This window comes from Bombus pyrosoma, linkage group LG8, assembly GCF_014825855.1.
Source record: "Bombus pyrosoma isolate SC7728 linkage group LG8, ASM1482585v1, whole genome shotgun sequence".
NCBI lineage: Eukaryota > Metazoa > Arthropoda > Insecta > Hymenoptera > Apidae > Bombus > Bombus pyrosoma.
The window spans coordinates 1809212-1826867 of record NC_057777.1 but is presented as its reverse complement, the minus strand read 5'-3'; the positions used below and the strand labels follow the sequence as shown (position 1 = coordinate 1826867).

At 46.4% G+C, this 17656-nt stretch overlaps 1 protein-coding gene across 6 annotated transcripts in view; it reads right to left on the bottom strand.

Annotated features, from left to right (window-relative positions):
* The window catches only part of LOC122569917 (nucleolar protein 4-like), a 93033-nt gene that overhangs the window by 6581 nt on the left and 68796 nt on the right, over window positions 1-17656 (bottom strand). For 5 of the 6 annotated variants that reach the window (XM_043731570.1, XM_043731573.1, XM_043731571.1 and 2 more), the window contains 4 exons: window positions 16484-16717; window positions 4239-4570; window positions 2897-3100; window positions 2408-2554 (listed from right to left, as the gene is read on the bottom strand). In XM_043731570.1, the coding sequence (XP_043587505.1) occupies window positions 2408-2554; window positions 2897-3100; window positions 4239-4570; window positions 16484-16717 (917 nt within the window). The remainder of the gene's footprint in view (window positions 1-2407; window positions 2555-2896; window positions 3101-4238; window positions 4571-16483; window positions 16718-17656) is intronic. The other variant, XM_043731575.1, reaches the window with a different exon arrangement.

The window sequence follows — 17656 nt, the reverse complement described above, 5'->3', positions numbered from 1 at the left end:
TTGCCTCTGATCCGAGGAGGGATCCTCCAGAGTAGGTATGTAATATTCACGAGGGCAGAAGGAAGGATTAGGCGCGCCAGTGACACGCTGCTGACACCCACGCGTTAGACGCGCGACACGGCGAACACGTCGCGCGATTCTACGTTTGTTGCAGGGTGAACGAACAGAACGGTGCCAGGGTAGCCAAGGATACCGGTTGCAAAATGACTCTCGCTGTGCGGACTCTTGCAACTTGTGAAATTCGTGTTGGATTCGTGGCATCATCATGACTACCGAGCAAGCGCCGCATAGATGTCGCTGGCTTTGCGCCGCCATGATCCAACGGATGACGGCCTCCGCAGAGAACGCATCAGTCATACAGTTATACGACCAAGGGACGAGGTAATTCGTTGAAATGCTGGAATACGGCGGTTGGACGAACGAGAATGTGCGATTTTCTTGATCGGAAGGCGGAGCAAGTCAGCCGTGGCCCTTTTTAAACGATGTCACGGACGCGCCATGATGACTAACGCAAAAAAAGCTGAGACTGATGGTGATTCGGGCTTGTTATCACCACCTTTGACACATGTGTATCGTTCGATTTTTATCTGAGACAATATAGCCAGAAGTAGTGGTGGTGATGCTTCGACGAAAAATCAAACCTCAGGTTAACCATTTTTCTCGTGCGATTTCTCCGTTGTGAAAAGAGCATCGATACGCGGTGTTGGATAACGCGACGATCTCTACGATATAATTTTTCGTTTTTTTTTTTTTTTTAATCGAGGAACGCTATATGGTCGTAGAAGCGAAGGTTTCGAACTGTCGCGTTCTCTATTAAAAAATTAATTTTGCCCAAGTATCGCGAGAAGTCTGTTTCACTGGCTTATCGATCGTAGCCAGAGCTTTGTTGCCGTAAAAACAAACTCCGCTACGCGAAGACTAATTTCGATTTCGAACATGGTATTTCGTCCGCTCTTCGAACATACCATGGCAAAGCTATTCACGGCTGGAATCTCGGTGAAAATTTCGATCGAGCTATCCGTAGCTTGTTGACGACTCCTGGCCTGGCAGAGAGAAAGAGAGAGCGAGAGACAGAGAGAGAGAGAGAATATTTCGATTTTTCCGTCGTTACACGACCACGCGTGGAACGTGGTCAGCGTGTGTGCGTTGCATCAGAGTGGGAGAGGTGCGCGACCCATGGGGTTATCATCGGCCTCTCTGTGTACCTATATCAATCCTAGCTTCGTTTCACGTATCACGCTCCGAAGCGTTGCGCAGGAGCCGCGCGACGTTCTCTCGGATCTCGACGCGCGATAATTTTATGGACGGAGCTACTTTCATGGAAAACTTTATCGTACACGGTTGCGTCACCAACACGATCGGAATCCTCTGTCGCGAACCGTAGATCTCGACTCCTATACTTGGTCACTTTCAGTAAAATATCTCCGTATTCGATCGCACATTTTCGTTTTTAAAAACGGTAGGACGTCGCATTTGACAAATCGTCCATCGATTTGCGACTAATTAACTATTGGTAATAAAAAAGAAAGCGTGGCATTTCAGTTCGTATCGTATTTGAATCGTCGGGTTTTGTTTGCATCGCACTTTCGATCGCTCGTACGTCAAAATTACGACAAAATAGCATTTGAGGTTATCGACAAACGTATTGAACGATACAAATTATTTATTACTTTTCCTAGAATGAAAAGCTCGATACGCAGCTAGAAAGTTACGTCAGGTGATGTCATACGATCGATATATTTCATAGAATAGATTGATGTTTCTTCGATAATTTAGTGGAACGTACGCATCAATTAGAAGAAAAAGTATAGAGTGCCGATGCTGTTGCAACACTATTCACGTGCAAAGTGTCGTTAGGATCATATAATAATCACGTGATGATTTGGCAAGCGTTTCTAACGCACGATGATTTTTGTTTTATCAGCATCAATAGAGGAGGCTGACGATGATACGTACGTACATAATTTCCCATTTCGTATGCTGAAACGATACTGTGTCGTCGTGAAATGGTATCGAGTTACGTTGCTTTGCGCATCGAATTAGAAAACAAAAGTGCAAACACGTTATCGTTTCTTCCAGTTTTCGATTTTGACATGCAATAACCGTAAATTACGCCGACGTTAACATTATTAAAACGTGATACAGAATATTTAGAGAATCGATCTTGTAATATTATCGCCGTGGTCGTTGCGTCGTTATTTCCTTCCTCGTCGCTGAATTAATAATTTGAAACGGAAAACAGAAACCTTGAAAAGTCTTCATTCTCCAAGAGGCACTTTCGGTTGAAATAAAAAAGCTGGCGGTCAAGAGAAAGAACCGTAAACCGCGACAGACAGAGCACGAAGCAGAGAGCTTGAAACCGCGTGGACGAGCGCGATCGTGCTCTTTTCATTCTAATTTTACTCACCGTTGCGGCCGGAAGAGTTGGCATGGGCTGTGAGACGGGCTCCAGACCGAGTCTCATGCGTTTCGCGTTGTCGCTCTCATTTTCGCAGGCCGTTGCCAAAATCTGCTCGGCCTGTACGGAGGTCAAGTGTGCCGGAGTGGGCCTCGCCTAAAAAGAAATCCCACGGTCACGTGATCGTCGCATACCGAAAAGCTCGAACTTGACTCAGACCTCCGGAATTCGCGAGCCTTCGCGGCCCATCTTCCGTGGTCCGCGCCGAGAACGTTCCTCGAGAATCTTTCCCGTGGAATTTTCGTACGTTCGACACAGTCGAGGACACGCCGACGCCAATACGTTTTTACGATAGCGAAACACAGCAACTTACCAAAGTAAGCAATATTCGCCTTCTTTCCGATTACTGACACTACATCTTCAGATACCTACCACCCACCCATATTGCTCGAAATTGTTTCACACTGAGCTCACACGACAAAATAAACTTCGACTCACCGCGTCCCAGGGTGCACCTTCCCTGCCACGTTTGTTTCTCCGACAGCTTTTCAGGTACGTTCTGATCCTCTTCCTGGCCCTCTCTGCGAACTCTGGGAACTGCCTGGTGCAACTATCGATGATGGCTTGTATCTTCTCCTTCGGTTGCTTGGAGATCGGCACGATACGGTCCAGGTTCTCGTCGACGAACAGCCTGACGAACATCTGTAAAGACGCGACGCGGACAGACCGCCGTGGAATGAATTAAACGAGCCCGTACAACTTAGCCGGCGTAGGAATTAAGGATTTCTGCGATGGTGGGAGCGTGTACCGCGGCCCTCTATTAAACTAATTGTAATTAATTAAGGAGACGCTGGCTGGCCGACCGACTCACGGCCATCTGCGGGCCCCGCTTGGATTTCAGGTTCCGCGAGGGCAGAATGGAGGCCGCGTGCCGCCGCGACGTTGCCTTCGTAAAACTTTACGATAATCGCGGCTTTTTCGGGGCGAAAAACTCCAATACCGGTCTGGTTTAGCTTTCATTTCGAACACACGACCCCGCCCGCCACCTCGGCCCTTCCGTTGCGAACGCGCGAACAACAATTTCGTATCTTTTTACGCGGTTACGGAGCACCCCGGCTAATACCAGCCGCAATAAACTCGCCGTTTCCGGTTTAATGCGGCCTGCTGCTCCAGCATACGGTAGTAACGGCAGACGCTGCTCCGGGGTTACGGTTTCAGGTGTTCCTACGGACGTTTAGCGCGGATAATTACGCGAAAACGATCGTTCGCCGGTGATGCACCGTGCACCGAAGAACAGAGTTTCTCTTTCGATCGTACACGATCGTGCTAGCGACTTGGGAAAATGGTGGTTTCAGCGTGTTACGGTAATGGTGTTTTGCATAATCGTAAGAATATTCTTGCGAATGTAACGTTCCAACTATATGTTTAGAAAAGCTAGAGATATTCTTTGGAACGGAACGCCTTTGCTGTGTCGAAAAAGATACGCAAAAATTAACCGCGGAAACGTTAATTCCAACGGTAGGTGACTTATCTCGGCGCAGTTACTACGTTCTTATCCGCAAAATCCCAATCGCAGCGACGCTCTTCGTCTCTAAACGTAGCCAAAAGAGAGTCGGTCGCCCTTCAACTCGAAGCTTCGGCTGAAATTCATCATTCTCGCCAACCCTCGATTCGGAAAAAAAAGCAGATACGAAACCTACTCCCAACTCCGTTTCGCGTCATTAATCACGTCGCCGCGGCGCGGCAGGGTAGCCTCGCGTTTCGTCTTCGCCCCGAAACGAAATAAAAAGGAAAAGGAAAAACGACCGGCAGAAGGGAATTACGTAAATCGCGAACTTACGTTGAAAGCCTTCTGGCGCTCTGGGTCGTGGTGTCTGGGATCCAACCTCTCGTCGGCATCCTCGTCGTCGTCGTCCTCGTCCTCCTTATTACCGCTGCTGCTCGTTTCGTCGTGAGCGCTGCCCGTCCCCTCTCCAGGTGGACTGGACTCGCGATCGCGATCGGATCGCGAGGGCGTGGCAGCGGATGCTGGCGGCGGTGTCTTCTTTAGTCCCATGGCGTAGGAAGCCCACAAGGATGCCATATCCTCGCCTCCGACTCCTGCCACCGCTCCCAAATTCGGAACGGTCCCGGCTGGCATATCTACCAAATCCGAGGACCCGTTTCGCGAGTCTGCAATATCGATAAAAGAGCGTGGTTATTCGTCGTTATATCGGTCATTGATCCGCTGAGAATAGAAAGGTGGATTGGCGGATTTAGGTTCTGGGGTTAGCGCGAAAAAGATCGCGAATTTTAGCTGGTCATAGCCGTTGAACGCTGAAAGACAACTTCGAACAAATGATGGTTGATCGTTGTCGTAGATTCGTCTGCCTCGAACGTTCCGGAATTTTAGCACATAAATCGTGGAAAAAGCAGGAAATTCAGAAAGTAGGAGTCAATTTCTGCTGGAACGTGACTCGAGAAACGCGTGAACTTGGTGGTACTATAGATGTTTGATGACGGGGTTTGAAGCAGTCCGAGGTACGTTGCTGTCTATAAATCACCGAATGTTCGCTACGCCGCGACGAAATGCTTTTCTAGGTAAGATCTTCGAAAGCAATGGGAATCATTTATAATGAAAATCAAACTTAAAGCAAACACACGGATCATACGAAGAAAGAACACCGCCGTAAGCGCTCGTCTTTCTTCTGGTTTTATTTTTAAGTACGAAGGAATTCTTTGCCCGCCGTATCCTTCTGCGAAGAAAGGCATTCCAATTGACCCCGACCATAATCGTGCCGAAAAGCAAGAACGTAATTGGCCCGAAACGTTCGACTAAAGTGCTAAAAGCCGAAAACCATGCCTGTGTCGTCAATCTTCCCATCAAACAATTCCCCCGACGTTCACGAATTACGCGAAACGGTGAAACGAAACGTCCAATTCCGCATTTACATCAACGACCAGTCGCGTAGCTCGGCATTAAACCGTGAAGTTTTTATCGCCGCATCTACAACGGCGTCTGTCAACTTGTTGCGCCTAGCCAACCCGCGAAGACAATTCAAATAACCTCTCAGTTTTCCGTAGAACTTGTTCTCATCTGGCGATCTAGCAATTCCCTTCGAGCCTCGATTCTCCCGCTTCTCGGGATCTCGCGAAGCGATAGATCACTGGGACGACGTTCGTTCGGAATCACGCGATTGGGAAAATATTATTGCGCCAAAGAGAATTATTAAGGACAATATATATCGAGCGGAGAGGAAAGCTTTCGCATTTATAGCGTGTTGACTCGAGTAGAATATTAGCGGCGATGCGATCGATATCGTAGAACTTTTCCATACTTTTCCGAAGCAAATTCAGAGTAAGCAAAATAATTTTCGTTCAGCGTTAGGAAGGATGTACGTTTGAAACTACGTTTAAAAAAAGCAGTCGTGCTATGTGGTTGACAGTTGGACAACTATGCTAATTCTGTTTTCTTCGATTTTCTTACGCAGAGTAAAACACGCTTGAAAATCTCAAAGATATATCGGATGACTTTAAACGCGGAACACAAGCTGTTAACAGGAGGAAGATCGATGGGGCGTTCCTGTTCAATTGAATTCCTGTTCGCGGAAGAGAAGGACGATCCCCTTTCTTCCCACGGTTAAACTGGAAAACACTAACCGGTTAAATAAACCAACTGACAACGAGCATGTGGGTGGTATTTATGGCATAAATATAATAACGATGCCACGTTTGAATTGCGTGACGCCACTGATTAAGGACGATCGAAGGAACAGCGAGCCGGCTCGCTCTACCGTATGCATCGTATCTGAGAACGGGGCTGTTAGCATTACAGTTATTCAAGTTTACGATGGAGATGTGATAATTTCAGTTGTACTAGCACGATCAAACAAGAACACTATCTGAAGTCGTATCGGCATTTATCGTTAAACGAACTTATAAATCCTCCTTTCAACGGACACGATTATCATGATCGACGTATATGCAACGATATTCAGCAAACTTTTACATTATTAATTAAATAAATCGATTCTTTAACATTTGAACGCGCTATAAGCAGAATTCGTAGCGCGAAAATTAAAGATCTCCGTTTATCGAACCATGTTCGACGGTTCCTCGTAAACTCGCCACTAAAAACACACATTCTCTAACAATCCTGCACCTAGAAAACCATAAACTTAACGAACGGCTCTTCACACACCAAAATTACTCTTCTAAAGTTCTTCGCTGGCCCGAACCTCGCATCTCGGTTCCTAGCTCCTGGTATAATCACTCCTCGGTCGAGTTCAACAAATTGCCAACGAAACGGGCACGGGAATAAAACATAACAGAACGGAACACTGTCGTCGCGTTAACAACAGGATATCTTAACGGTTCCCGAAGAAACTCGCCCGGCAAAGTTCGAGCGCCGAGCCGCGTTAAGTCGCGATGCCTATTAGAAAATCGTTCTTAGGCAACGAAACGGCTCATCTTCGCCTTTTAACGGCTCCGTATTATTCCGAATGATCGGGTTCCGCCGAGAAAAATTGCAGCCCGCGACCCGCGCTCGTTCGAATAATGAACATCGTCGACAAGTCGGCGCGAGTACGCGTGCAACATGGAGCGCGGCGTCCCGAATACGGGCCTCTGTCTCCGCACCAACCGCTATTTACAGGCTTGTCTCGAGGCGTCTCTTAGGAACGTATCCTTTCCGCCGTGCAAAAAGGCCGACCTGTTTCCAAAACCCGTAATAAGTCTAAGTAGATCCCTTCCACCGGGTGTAAGAAACAGGCACGCCACCGCGGTCCCGGGAGAGAACGTACCGGGCGAAGGTGCTTTCACGAGGATGTTGCCGAGGACAGGTACGAGTCGGATCGGCGCGGCGAGAGAGGCTACACGCGCGAACTCGACCGACACCGACGCGGATCCGTGGGTAGGGAGCGCCGCGGGGGAAATCGTAAAGAGGCTACCTCGGCTTCGTCCGCTTCTTCCACTCTACCTACTCGGTAATCGATTCTGGATTAGGAAAAAAAAAAATATCGAGGATTGGCAGGAAAGCGTAATTGTCTGCGCAGGGTGTTTAGATCGCATGGATTTTTCAATTCCGCTAAAGTATAGCGAGCAGAACAAATGTATGGTAAACCGCGTAGAAAGCTTACTTATTGTTCGTCGATAATTTTATTAAGAGAATAGAAGAGAACTCGTCGAGAAAATTAATCGCCTACCAAATTCCGTACTCGACGACTCGGCTATGCCCGAAAGACTCGCGCAACGCATACGCTTCGATCGGCGAGAAACTCTCTGCCGCGTTTCCCACGAAGCAGCGCGCAACGTGAGCAGAAGTCATCGGACAGGAAGTCCAACCCTCTTGTACCGAGAGAAAAAATCCGCCACAATACTAAACTTACACAGTTAGAGGAGCGCTCGACGGTGCGAGCAGAGTAGTCTGACCAGTCGCTCCACAATGAAACTGGCTGCCACGAGCGTCGAAAACAACAAGATTAATGGCTAAATAATCGCGTTTTCAATGCCGTCTGCGTCTCGTTCGGCCGAGGGGACAAATTGCAGGACGCGACATCATCCCGGAAGCCGTTCGACTCGAGATTTGCGTGGCGTCTACGTCGTAAGGCGATGTCATTGGTAGAAAGCCGGGCGCCGCGCCGCTCATCGTTGACCACCCCGAGTCGCTTACCGATTCTAATTCCGCGCCGCGCGTTCAACGATCGCGCGCACGCAACCACGCATGCCGCTTCCAGGAAGATTCCGGTAGAACCAGTAACTGAACGCGCGAGTAGACGACCCAGGAAACTGGACCCTCGTCCAGGAGGCGGCGCAACATCGGCTCTCCTTCCCTCTTTCTCTACGGCTGAAACGGCTCCGAGGTTGCTGCACCTTGGTTCTTGCGCCCGTACACTCGGCTCAAACAATTCGTGGCCACGAGGAACGCGCTGAGCGGAACGGCTTCCCTATTCCCCACCCCTTGTCCTGGGTCAGGGAACGATTTCCCAGTTTGGTCATGCTCGATTGTGTTGCAGATACATTTTGCGGCGGACGTGATACAAACACCGTTTGCTCGATTTTTTCACCGAGTTTGCAACGGTTTTAGAGTGAAATCGAAGTTCGATTAAATCGAAGATAATTTCGAGAAGGGAAATCGCTCGGGTAGAGTGAACTCCCGTTTCATAACTTAAGGAAGAATATCGAAGAGTCATGTCCGGTTCCACGCTTCCTTGATATATTTTTTACATTTACATACATGTCTATGTATATATCATCTTTATTAATCGAGACGATAAGCGGATGTATGTTCGCGTTGCCGTGAATGTAGAACGTTAACGTAGAACGAAAGCATAGACGTATCGGATTTCTGAAGCTGTAGATACTAGTACCGAACACGTCTAAACAAGTGCAATATGAGTTTGCAGTATCAGAAATGCGATTTACAGGCTGCGAATTAACTAGCGAGGATAAATAGCTATCCGATGTGGGAGAAAAGTCCGTGTGAACGTAGATGATCTCATGAGGGCATACTTTAACGACTCAGCGAGTCGAGGACAATGAATAAAGCTATTAATGATCTTCAAAAGGAATAACAAATCCGCCACGATGCTCTTTGACCGAAGAAATCGCAGATTCAGCAAGGACATAATAGGGTTGTAATTATGCTTAGTAAGAGACCTACTCGAACCCAACCTATATGCCGTGAACTCAAGAAAATTACGCTGCACCCTCTCGCTGCGTCGTTTATATTTTATCCGCTACGGCACGCTACGACACAAAGCGACAAATAAATTTTTTTATTTCTGCCGAGAACGAATATTCCCATTCCACGCACAAAAGTAGTAAATAATAGTTCATTTCGCGTATCTAAAACTCTAATATAACATCGTATCTAATATCGTTTCACTCTCACTTCCTGATTCTCTCACCATGCAACGTTTCATTTTGATATTTATTTCAAACAAAACGTAATATAATATTACCCTCGCCATTGCCTCTTATTAACTCTCCTCTGCGATAGTCAATAGCTGCTTCAGGCCGAAAACAAAATTACTAAAACCAGCCGTTGCTTCATCCCCCGTCCCCTTCCATGTCTCGAGTGCCGTCGGTGAAAAAGCGCGCAAAACGAATCGAAGCATCGGTGTTCGTCCTGCTGGCGAGTCGTTTGAGCCGAATGTACATAGGTACTGGTACGTGTACGGGTATACGCACGCAACGTGCAGCAGATAGGAGCAACGCACGGTATACGGCATACGGGGTACGGTACTACGCTTACACCGAGGCACCGAGGGTTTCTGGCCTGCGGCGAGCGGATGCCGGCGTTGCAAAAGCAGCAGAGGGGCCAGGGGAACCCGGCCTAGGCTCGGCTAGAAAGCCGGTTAGCAATCCCAATCCCACCAGGCAGCACCGTTCCTGAACTCGAATGGCCGTCCTGAACCTGAAATCAGTCGCCTCGCCACCCCACCCGGCAGAGTTCGTCCTCCTCGTTCTTTCAACCGCTTCCCGCAAAAGGAAACTAATACCCGGCCCAGGCGACTTCCTCTTTTTCTAGCCGCTACATGCGTGGCCGTGCAACAAAATTCACGGACGAGCTGGCGCACGCCCACGGCCCCGTCCGGCCAGCTATGAATACATACCGGCAAACCAACTCCGAGCCAGCGTGTGTTTTATCTCGTTCAGCCAACGATACACGCTAGAATGTTGCCTGGGATATAGCGTGGAACACGCCGGGGCTTGAATCCGAGAGGATGTCGTGGATTTTAACGGCATGGTCGCTGCCGCGATACCGCACCAACCGCCGGACGTTTACGCGTTTCGTTCCGACTCTGTTGCGTTGGTGTGATGCTCGTTCGGCTAAGGGTAGGGATAAGGATCTTTCGTCCTTTTACTTTACGCTTTACATGGTTCTGTCGATGGAAAATTTTATATTAACGTAATGCGAATGCGTGGTTCGTCTGCCTGTTTTCGCAATCTATTCGTATTTCTGTCTTTCAACGATTTTGGAGTAACAGCTTGCCCGTCCTTGTTTTCCTTGAATATTTTACTTCCACGATTGGCTTCTTTCGATAACGTATCTAGATGGATAAAATATCTGTATACGCCAGATTACAGAAATTCAGAAATTTCCAGTTCGATCGATCCGCTGCTATTCGCCCGACACCGGAGTAAGTGCACGATCGTTCAGAACTATCTTACAAACTGTCAAGCATCGAATCCTACCGCATACAAAGTAGTCTGGCAACACTTTCTCTGACGGTACATAATCGTAATATCGTTTCCATATCTCATGGCGATACGTTCGCACCAGTTGTCGTCCCATAGATAGATACGTTTCATTCAATTTTAACTTATATGGGTGTTATATATTTTAATGAACGTTTAACGAAACGAAACGAAACGAGTTTCGCTCTTCCTCGATATTACATCTCGATACATAACTGTAGTATCATTTTCTGCTCGAGAGAATACAATTGATCGAGTTAGCGACGTTTCGTAATTAGACAGAAATTGTACCCTTGTTTCGATTATAAGACTATTTGCAATCTAATTCGATTACGAACTTGTTAGAAACTTCTTTGCGACTCGAAGCTACCGTCATTTTTGAAAAAAAAAAAAAAAGAAAGAAAGAGATTATCCCTACACTTTCACGATTTCTTCGCGTCAATTTTCACGTTAAAATTCTCTGAATCACCAAGTATAATACATTCTGAAACTCGTAGCGTCCACGTAATTCCGTGGTAAACGCAAATACGAACAGATTCGCTGGCACCAGGGGTCTTATCAAGATTCGCGTTATCCGAAAATCGCCTGACGACACGTACGGCCATGACGAGAGAAAGAAAGTATCCGTGGCAACCGAGCTAATAACCATACGAGAAAATCACCGGAGACACGATTCGCCTCGCAACAGGCGTTACTTCGCGTCGCTTTCGTAAATGTCACCAGCCATTAAAGCGAAGATTCTTTATCGCGTCGCCGACCGCAGCTTCTGCGAAACAGCGAGATTTAAAATCTCGATATTCGCTCGAAAGATGAAAAATCGCGGAAAGACGTTTTTCCCTGGCAAAGAGAGAATTCTGTACGGAGCGTATCTCGCGAGCGCTGTATGCTCTTCTCCGAATAAAAGAAATTCGTATCTCGTAATTTCATTACGAGCCGCGGATGTTCCTAGGTAATTTAAAGACAGTTGGCAGAAAATTTTAATCGCAAGTTGAATTTTAAATTTCATATTTATCGTATCATCGAGGCAGGAACATGCGAGTCGAACATGCTGTCGAGTCGTAAGTAGTATAAGTACAAATTAAAATGACAATGCGTTGCTCGCATCTATCGACCCGAAATTTTACAATCGTTCGTACCAGACGTATCTCTATTCCCACGGAGACAAAACCAAAGAAACAACGTACACCATGGAAACAGATTTCTTTCGCCGATTAATAGATTTACATAACAGCCACGACTATCCTTTGTCACGAGCGGCCGTGTTTCTGACCAACGTCTGTTCGCCTACGAGTATTTCGCAAAATCGATTTCCCGATAAAGGCCCCGCCATTCCGCGCCGCGATCGCGTTGAAAAGATCGCCGGGAAAATATACAACGAGCGAACTTTCGTTTCGCAAGCGCGGCTGCTATCTGCCTTTTGAATCATCCGACGAGAATTCACCTTTCTGCAAAAATATAAAAAGGAAAAAAGAAAGGGAGAGAGCGAAAGAAAGAAGGAGGAAAGAAAGGACGAACCTTCCCTTAATGGTCAGTGACATTTGCGAGGATGACGGAACAATCCGCGCGTCTCCCCACACCTCCACGAGATTCCTGATACCGCACCGGCACTTTTGTTCCTTTTTTCTTCCCTCGACCTCGTGTTCGCGTTGGCAGTCCAACGTTTCGCGAGAATTCATTTTCCTGGGACATTAATAAATTCTTTGGCCGAGTAGCACGCGAAAGAACGTGGAATTGCTTCGTACGGATGGCCGACGTCTTTGGTGGCAAGAGTTTTCGGCGATTTATGAGGAACGGTTCGTTAAACAATATTTCTCAAGCTTGTATTTGTATCTCTAAAGCTTTACTCGTTTCTTGCCGCTTTTGGTCAAAATTCTGTTTTGTACGCGCGCGCTCATCTAAAAATTTATTTCTTCGTCTATTTCCCATATATCGCGAGGGAACTCTCGCGAATGTCAAACGGTAATTTAACGAAGGAACAAAGCAGTCGCGGGAGAAAATCACTTTTGCTATGCAAAATCAGGTTTGGTAATCGCACGACATCAGGCATCTACCGTGCAGAAGGTACGTGTTCTCTTTGGCAAACATCGTCGAGGAAAGATTCTTTACCGTTAAGGCACAACTTGAGCAGGGGTATATCAACTGATTAAAAATCGTGATAACCACACGATGATAGGACGAAGATTTATTCGTTCCTCTCTCGAAGCTGTTCCGTCGACGTCGGATGACAGGCGCAGCCTTCTTGGAAGAATTCACCCGTAAGATACATCGTGGCCCACGATGTGTGTTTTATTAGGGAAAAAAAATTGATTTATCTTTCTGGCTACTGTTTCGAAATTCTATCCACTGTTAATGGCTTGATTGGTAGTTGGAAACTTACACAGGGACCGGACGCTAACGAGTACTCGAATGGTTTGTCAATGTATTTATATTACGAGCGTCGCTACGGTAGAAACATCTGTCGAGTAGGACAAATCCAAGATTCGTACGCTTTGTCATTGCAAAAAGCAGAAACCTAGAGAGACGCGATTAAAATACGTTTGTCGTTTTTATCGAAAACAATGTAACATTGCAGGAACGAAATTCAAGAATCGGACAAACTCGAAATCCTCGGAATTCCCAAAGCGTGATAAACATTTCAATTAACGCACCCTGTGCACGCAGCCAGGCGAGACGGGACGAGGCGGAGGCAGAGCTGGAACCGGCGTGAACGACAAGCGGGATGGAAGGGACGCTGGAACGGGGCGAAACACCGGTAAACCGGTATAAAATATCGTCCGCCATTTTCCCAGCAAATTTTCCGCGGCGATCGTAAAACGGCGGCCGCGCGTGTTTATCGCGAAATCGATTTGCGAAACGCGCGTCCGGGGACAGGAGAACGACGACGAGCTGTCCCACGTGAAACGCAGAATCCGCGCGCTGGTCACCGCCGCCGGTAAAGGAGCGCAGGGAGGCAGAAGGGGAGGCGTGGAACGATCCTCCGGTTTGCGCGCGTACCATCGCGTCTTCGTCGGGCTGGTTCATTACGCAATGACCAGGTCCGAGATGCGGAGGCCCGGTTCGAAACCAGTTTTGCGAAACGGCCGCCGCCGACCAGGATCCCGGAGGAGGGGACAGAGGGCAACGGTGAATTATCCTTCCGCAACCTCGCCTAACTGAACCGCTTCGGCATCGAGTCAGCGGCGAAAAAGGAGAAGGGAAGGCTGCTCGATCTCCGACAGGAGGTGGTGCGCATGTCATCGTGATTTAACTCTTTCGCTACGGCCGAGTCGTCCTAAAAATGCTACCGTTCTACGACAAGCTTGATCGCGAGCGAATTGGATATTAATCAGGACGACGAGTTATCTCGTCGTTTGCCAATTACATAGCGAAGCGGTCTGCTTAAGATTCCGAAATTCCGAAATTTATTTTATTAGAAAATGTTATGACGAAAGTTTCATGAATCGAGAGAGATAAAGACTCCGATGGTAAGGTCGCTGTTAATCGTACGATTAATCTCGATGTATACTTGCAAATCGGCTGTCAGAACGAAATTGATTCATCGCTTTGATGCCTAATGTACGCTTAATTCGACTATGAAGATTTAAACCTTGTTGTATAGACGCTTATCTAAATGAATAATCGCGTGGAAAGAGAAAGAGATCCTTCGATATTAATCTCGGCGATCAACATTCAATTGAATGCATTCATTGATTCAAATCGATGTAGCGAGGAAAGAGAAAGGACTGCTTTGGAGTTCAATGTCTAATTCGACGGTAAAGAGTAACGTCGGCACGCAGTCGCGTATCTGAATCGATTCGTTCTTGCGAGAAAGAAACCGGGTATCCGATGTCTGATATGATAAGATCACTATGTAATCGTGTATCCGAATGGCTTTAATGCTTGTTCGCTCGTATCGATTCTTACCACCTTGAATGGAAGATAAGAAATAGTTGCTTACGTACTCGAGTATTTGAAATAACTGATACGTTAAATAGGTATTATTTAAGGAAAAATACGTACACGTGCCGCATTCGGATAACGATAAAATTAGTTCCATTAATAAGCGTGAGTTGTCGCGACCTTGAATCGAAACCGATTTCAAACGTAGCGCCGTTTCCCTGCCGTTAACAATCGGAAATCAAAAATTTAGAATCTCGCGATTTGGCCAATTCAGAGAAAAGTACGACGATAAAAATCGAAGAGCTAGAATCCATCTATCGGGCTGCAAAACCGTTTGATTGTAATTAAATTTCATTTTTACGTTGCAAGGTAACATCGTTCTCTCCTCTCTGTCGCGATTTTCCAGACAACGAAAGTTCCCGAAATAATCCAACGTAAAACGTCAACCGATCGATCCGCGTAATCCCATGCATGAATCTTCGTAACATTGCAGCATTAGTCGAGCGATTCCGTCAGACGATAAAGCGACACGAGCCCGAGACGATTCCCAGCGCGAAAATATTCCAACGAACGATTCCAATCCCCGTGCACGGTTGATGGAGGCATTTTCTTCAACGTTCCCGTGTATTCTATATCTCTAAGTACTCCCGCGTTCCCGAATATCCGCGATTTATTTCTGCTCGCTGAACGACGCTAGGGATTTGCGAGTACTGCGAATCGTTCGACCGTGTCGATGCAAAGTCTAATTGTTATTACGTTTCGTTAATATTTGAAGATTTTCCTTCGCTCTATGATTTATCGTTCGATGCGTGATCACGGGTAAAACAAAGGAATACATGCCGTAAGTGATGTTAATATTCGCAAAAGTGCTAAATCTTTTTCCACGATTTAAAACCGCAAAATGGTCGTTCTTCATCTCAGGCGAGCATTCTATGTGAGGTTGAAAGCCGAATGACAAAAGCAAATTTCCTCATCGCGTAAATACGTACCGCGCGATACAACGGGCCACGCGTGGGTGACATGAGAAACGAAGCACGGTTAATTAGTGGCGTTAATCACGGTCGATTAACAGAGAGAAGTATGTCGCCTTCGAAACGGCTCTGTTTCGCGGGCCAAAGAAGGCGCAGTCTGAATTTCCTGCGCGGCACGTCACGGCCCGACAATCCATTAGTCACGTCAGCCACCACGACAAAACTCGCGCGAGCTAAATAGCCGGTACACCTTGGCCCCGCGAAACCTGCAATTCACTGGCCGCCGCAGAAGGACGCGAAACTCGAGCATTGAAGTCTCCATGTTTATGCCGTCGTTGCCGCGAGATCCTTTTCAGCCTGCGTCCAGCGTTTCGTCATCAAAGTGGAATTAAGCCTTTCTTCCTTTATATACCGCATAACTTTATTTCAAAGGATGTCATTGTATCGTTCCCATCGTTTTCAAGACGAATCGCTCTGACGAAAATTCCTCGGACTAAAAATTGTTTAACCGTACAACGAGTACACTACGTTAAACGCTTGCCTTCCCCCCCCCATCCCCCTCCCTCCCGCGAGCGAGTCAATACGATTCAAACAGATATCCAAATTAGAAAGAAAAAGGAAAGAAGAAACACTCCATACCAACCACAAAGTACATATAACAACTAATAATGTCAACGAAATATTGCAACAGTATTACCAACCAAACAAGATACACTATACGAAAATACCAACTTCCTATATTCATGCTAATAAACGACACACGTTATCAAATTCTCAAAGCCCTTTTTAGTCTTCCCATCGAGAAAGAAAAGCGAAAGGAAAAAAAAATATATATCAACCCCGGTTGAGAAACTGCAAATGTCTACCGACGTCGCAGCAACCGATCTTTCAAGCAAATAAAAAATCCTCCGTACTGTTTCGTTACTCGCGATCCACGGTCACATGGAAGAAGCGATTATCTTAATTCTTTGTAAAAAAAAAAAGAAAAAGAAAATCGAGGAAACAGCGGGAAGCTCGCGGCCGGTCGTTCGCGGTCGATGAAATAAGGTGTTACCTGTAAGTGTGGAGTTGTTAATGGTGTTGTTTGCCGTGGAAATGGCCGATTGGCTGGTGACAGGTGTGCCAACGGTGGTGGCCGTGGTTGTCGAGGAGTTATTTGGCGAGAGGGCCGCGTTGGCGGCCTGAGCCTGTGCCTGGGCCTGGGCCTGAGCCTGAGCCTGCTGTTGAAGATTATAATTCCAAGCGAGCAGCATCAGCTTCAGCTTATCCGCGTCTTTCATGAGCGCGCCTGCCGAAATTAAAAGTGCCAATTGGTCTCAGGGCATGATTAACACGGTGAATGGTGCCGATGGAGGGGTGAGAGTCGGATTTTTCGCGCCCACTTCCGGCCCGGCCGAGGCCAGACCGGAGACCGGACCTTTCTGGTAGTGCGACTTGCATATAACATACATAATATATTGGGATTGTTAGATTGTGACGTGGTGCTTGAACGATCGAGATCGTTAAGGATCGTGATACCGTAGTTTCTATGATCGTTTGATACTTGGAGAATTTTGACATGGTGATTTATTCGATGCTTTGATTTAAGTTTCACATTTAGTTTGATTTGGGTAACTGTTGGGAAATATAGTTCGTTTTGTCTCTCCTTTTTTTGGTCTTTCGCAAAGGAATATCCGTGAAAATCGTAATATCTAAAGACTCTTGTACTTTTCTTTACTAATGGATAATAAAAATTGCCCTACAGTCAACATTATTTTCTAGCGATTGAACGAAGATGGAAAAAATTAACAGCAGAGAAAATTTTCAATGAATTACTTTCAATGAAAATAAACGAGCTAACAATCGCGTAATCCACAACTCTTTCGTTTCGTATATTCCTGATAACGTTTATCAACAGTCACGCACGCTTGTAACTCTTGTTAAAAATATCATTTGTTTTGTAATCTTTATGCAAATAACGCAAATACTTTGTATATGCAAATAATACAAATTACTTTGTATCTTTTACACAAATTACTTATTTATGAACACAACGTTGGATCTTTGGCAAATATATTTTAGTGTCAGTAGCTTCGAATTAAAACGTTAGTTAAATTACATCCATGCTCGTTAAATTGATTCCCTACGTTTCTCTAAAATACTTTAGAACATGGAAAATTATAAACCACGTACATAAACTTTCTTCGCACTAATAACGATTATTGCCACTTGAGCATGTATTAAATTG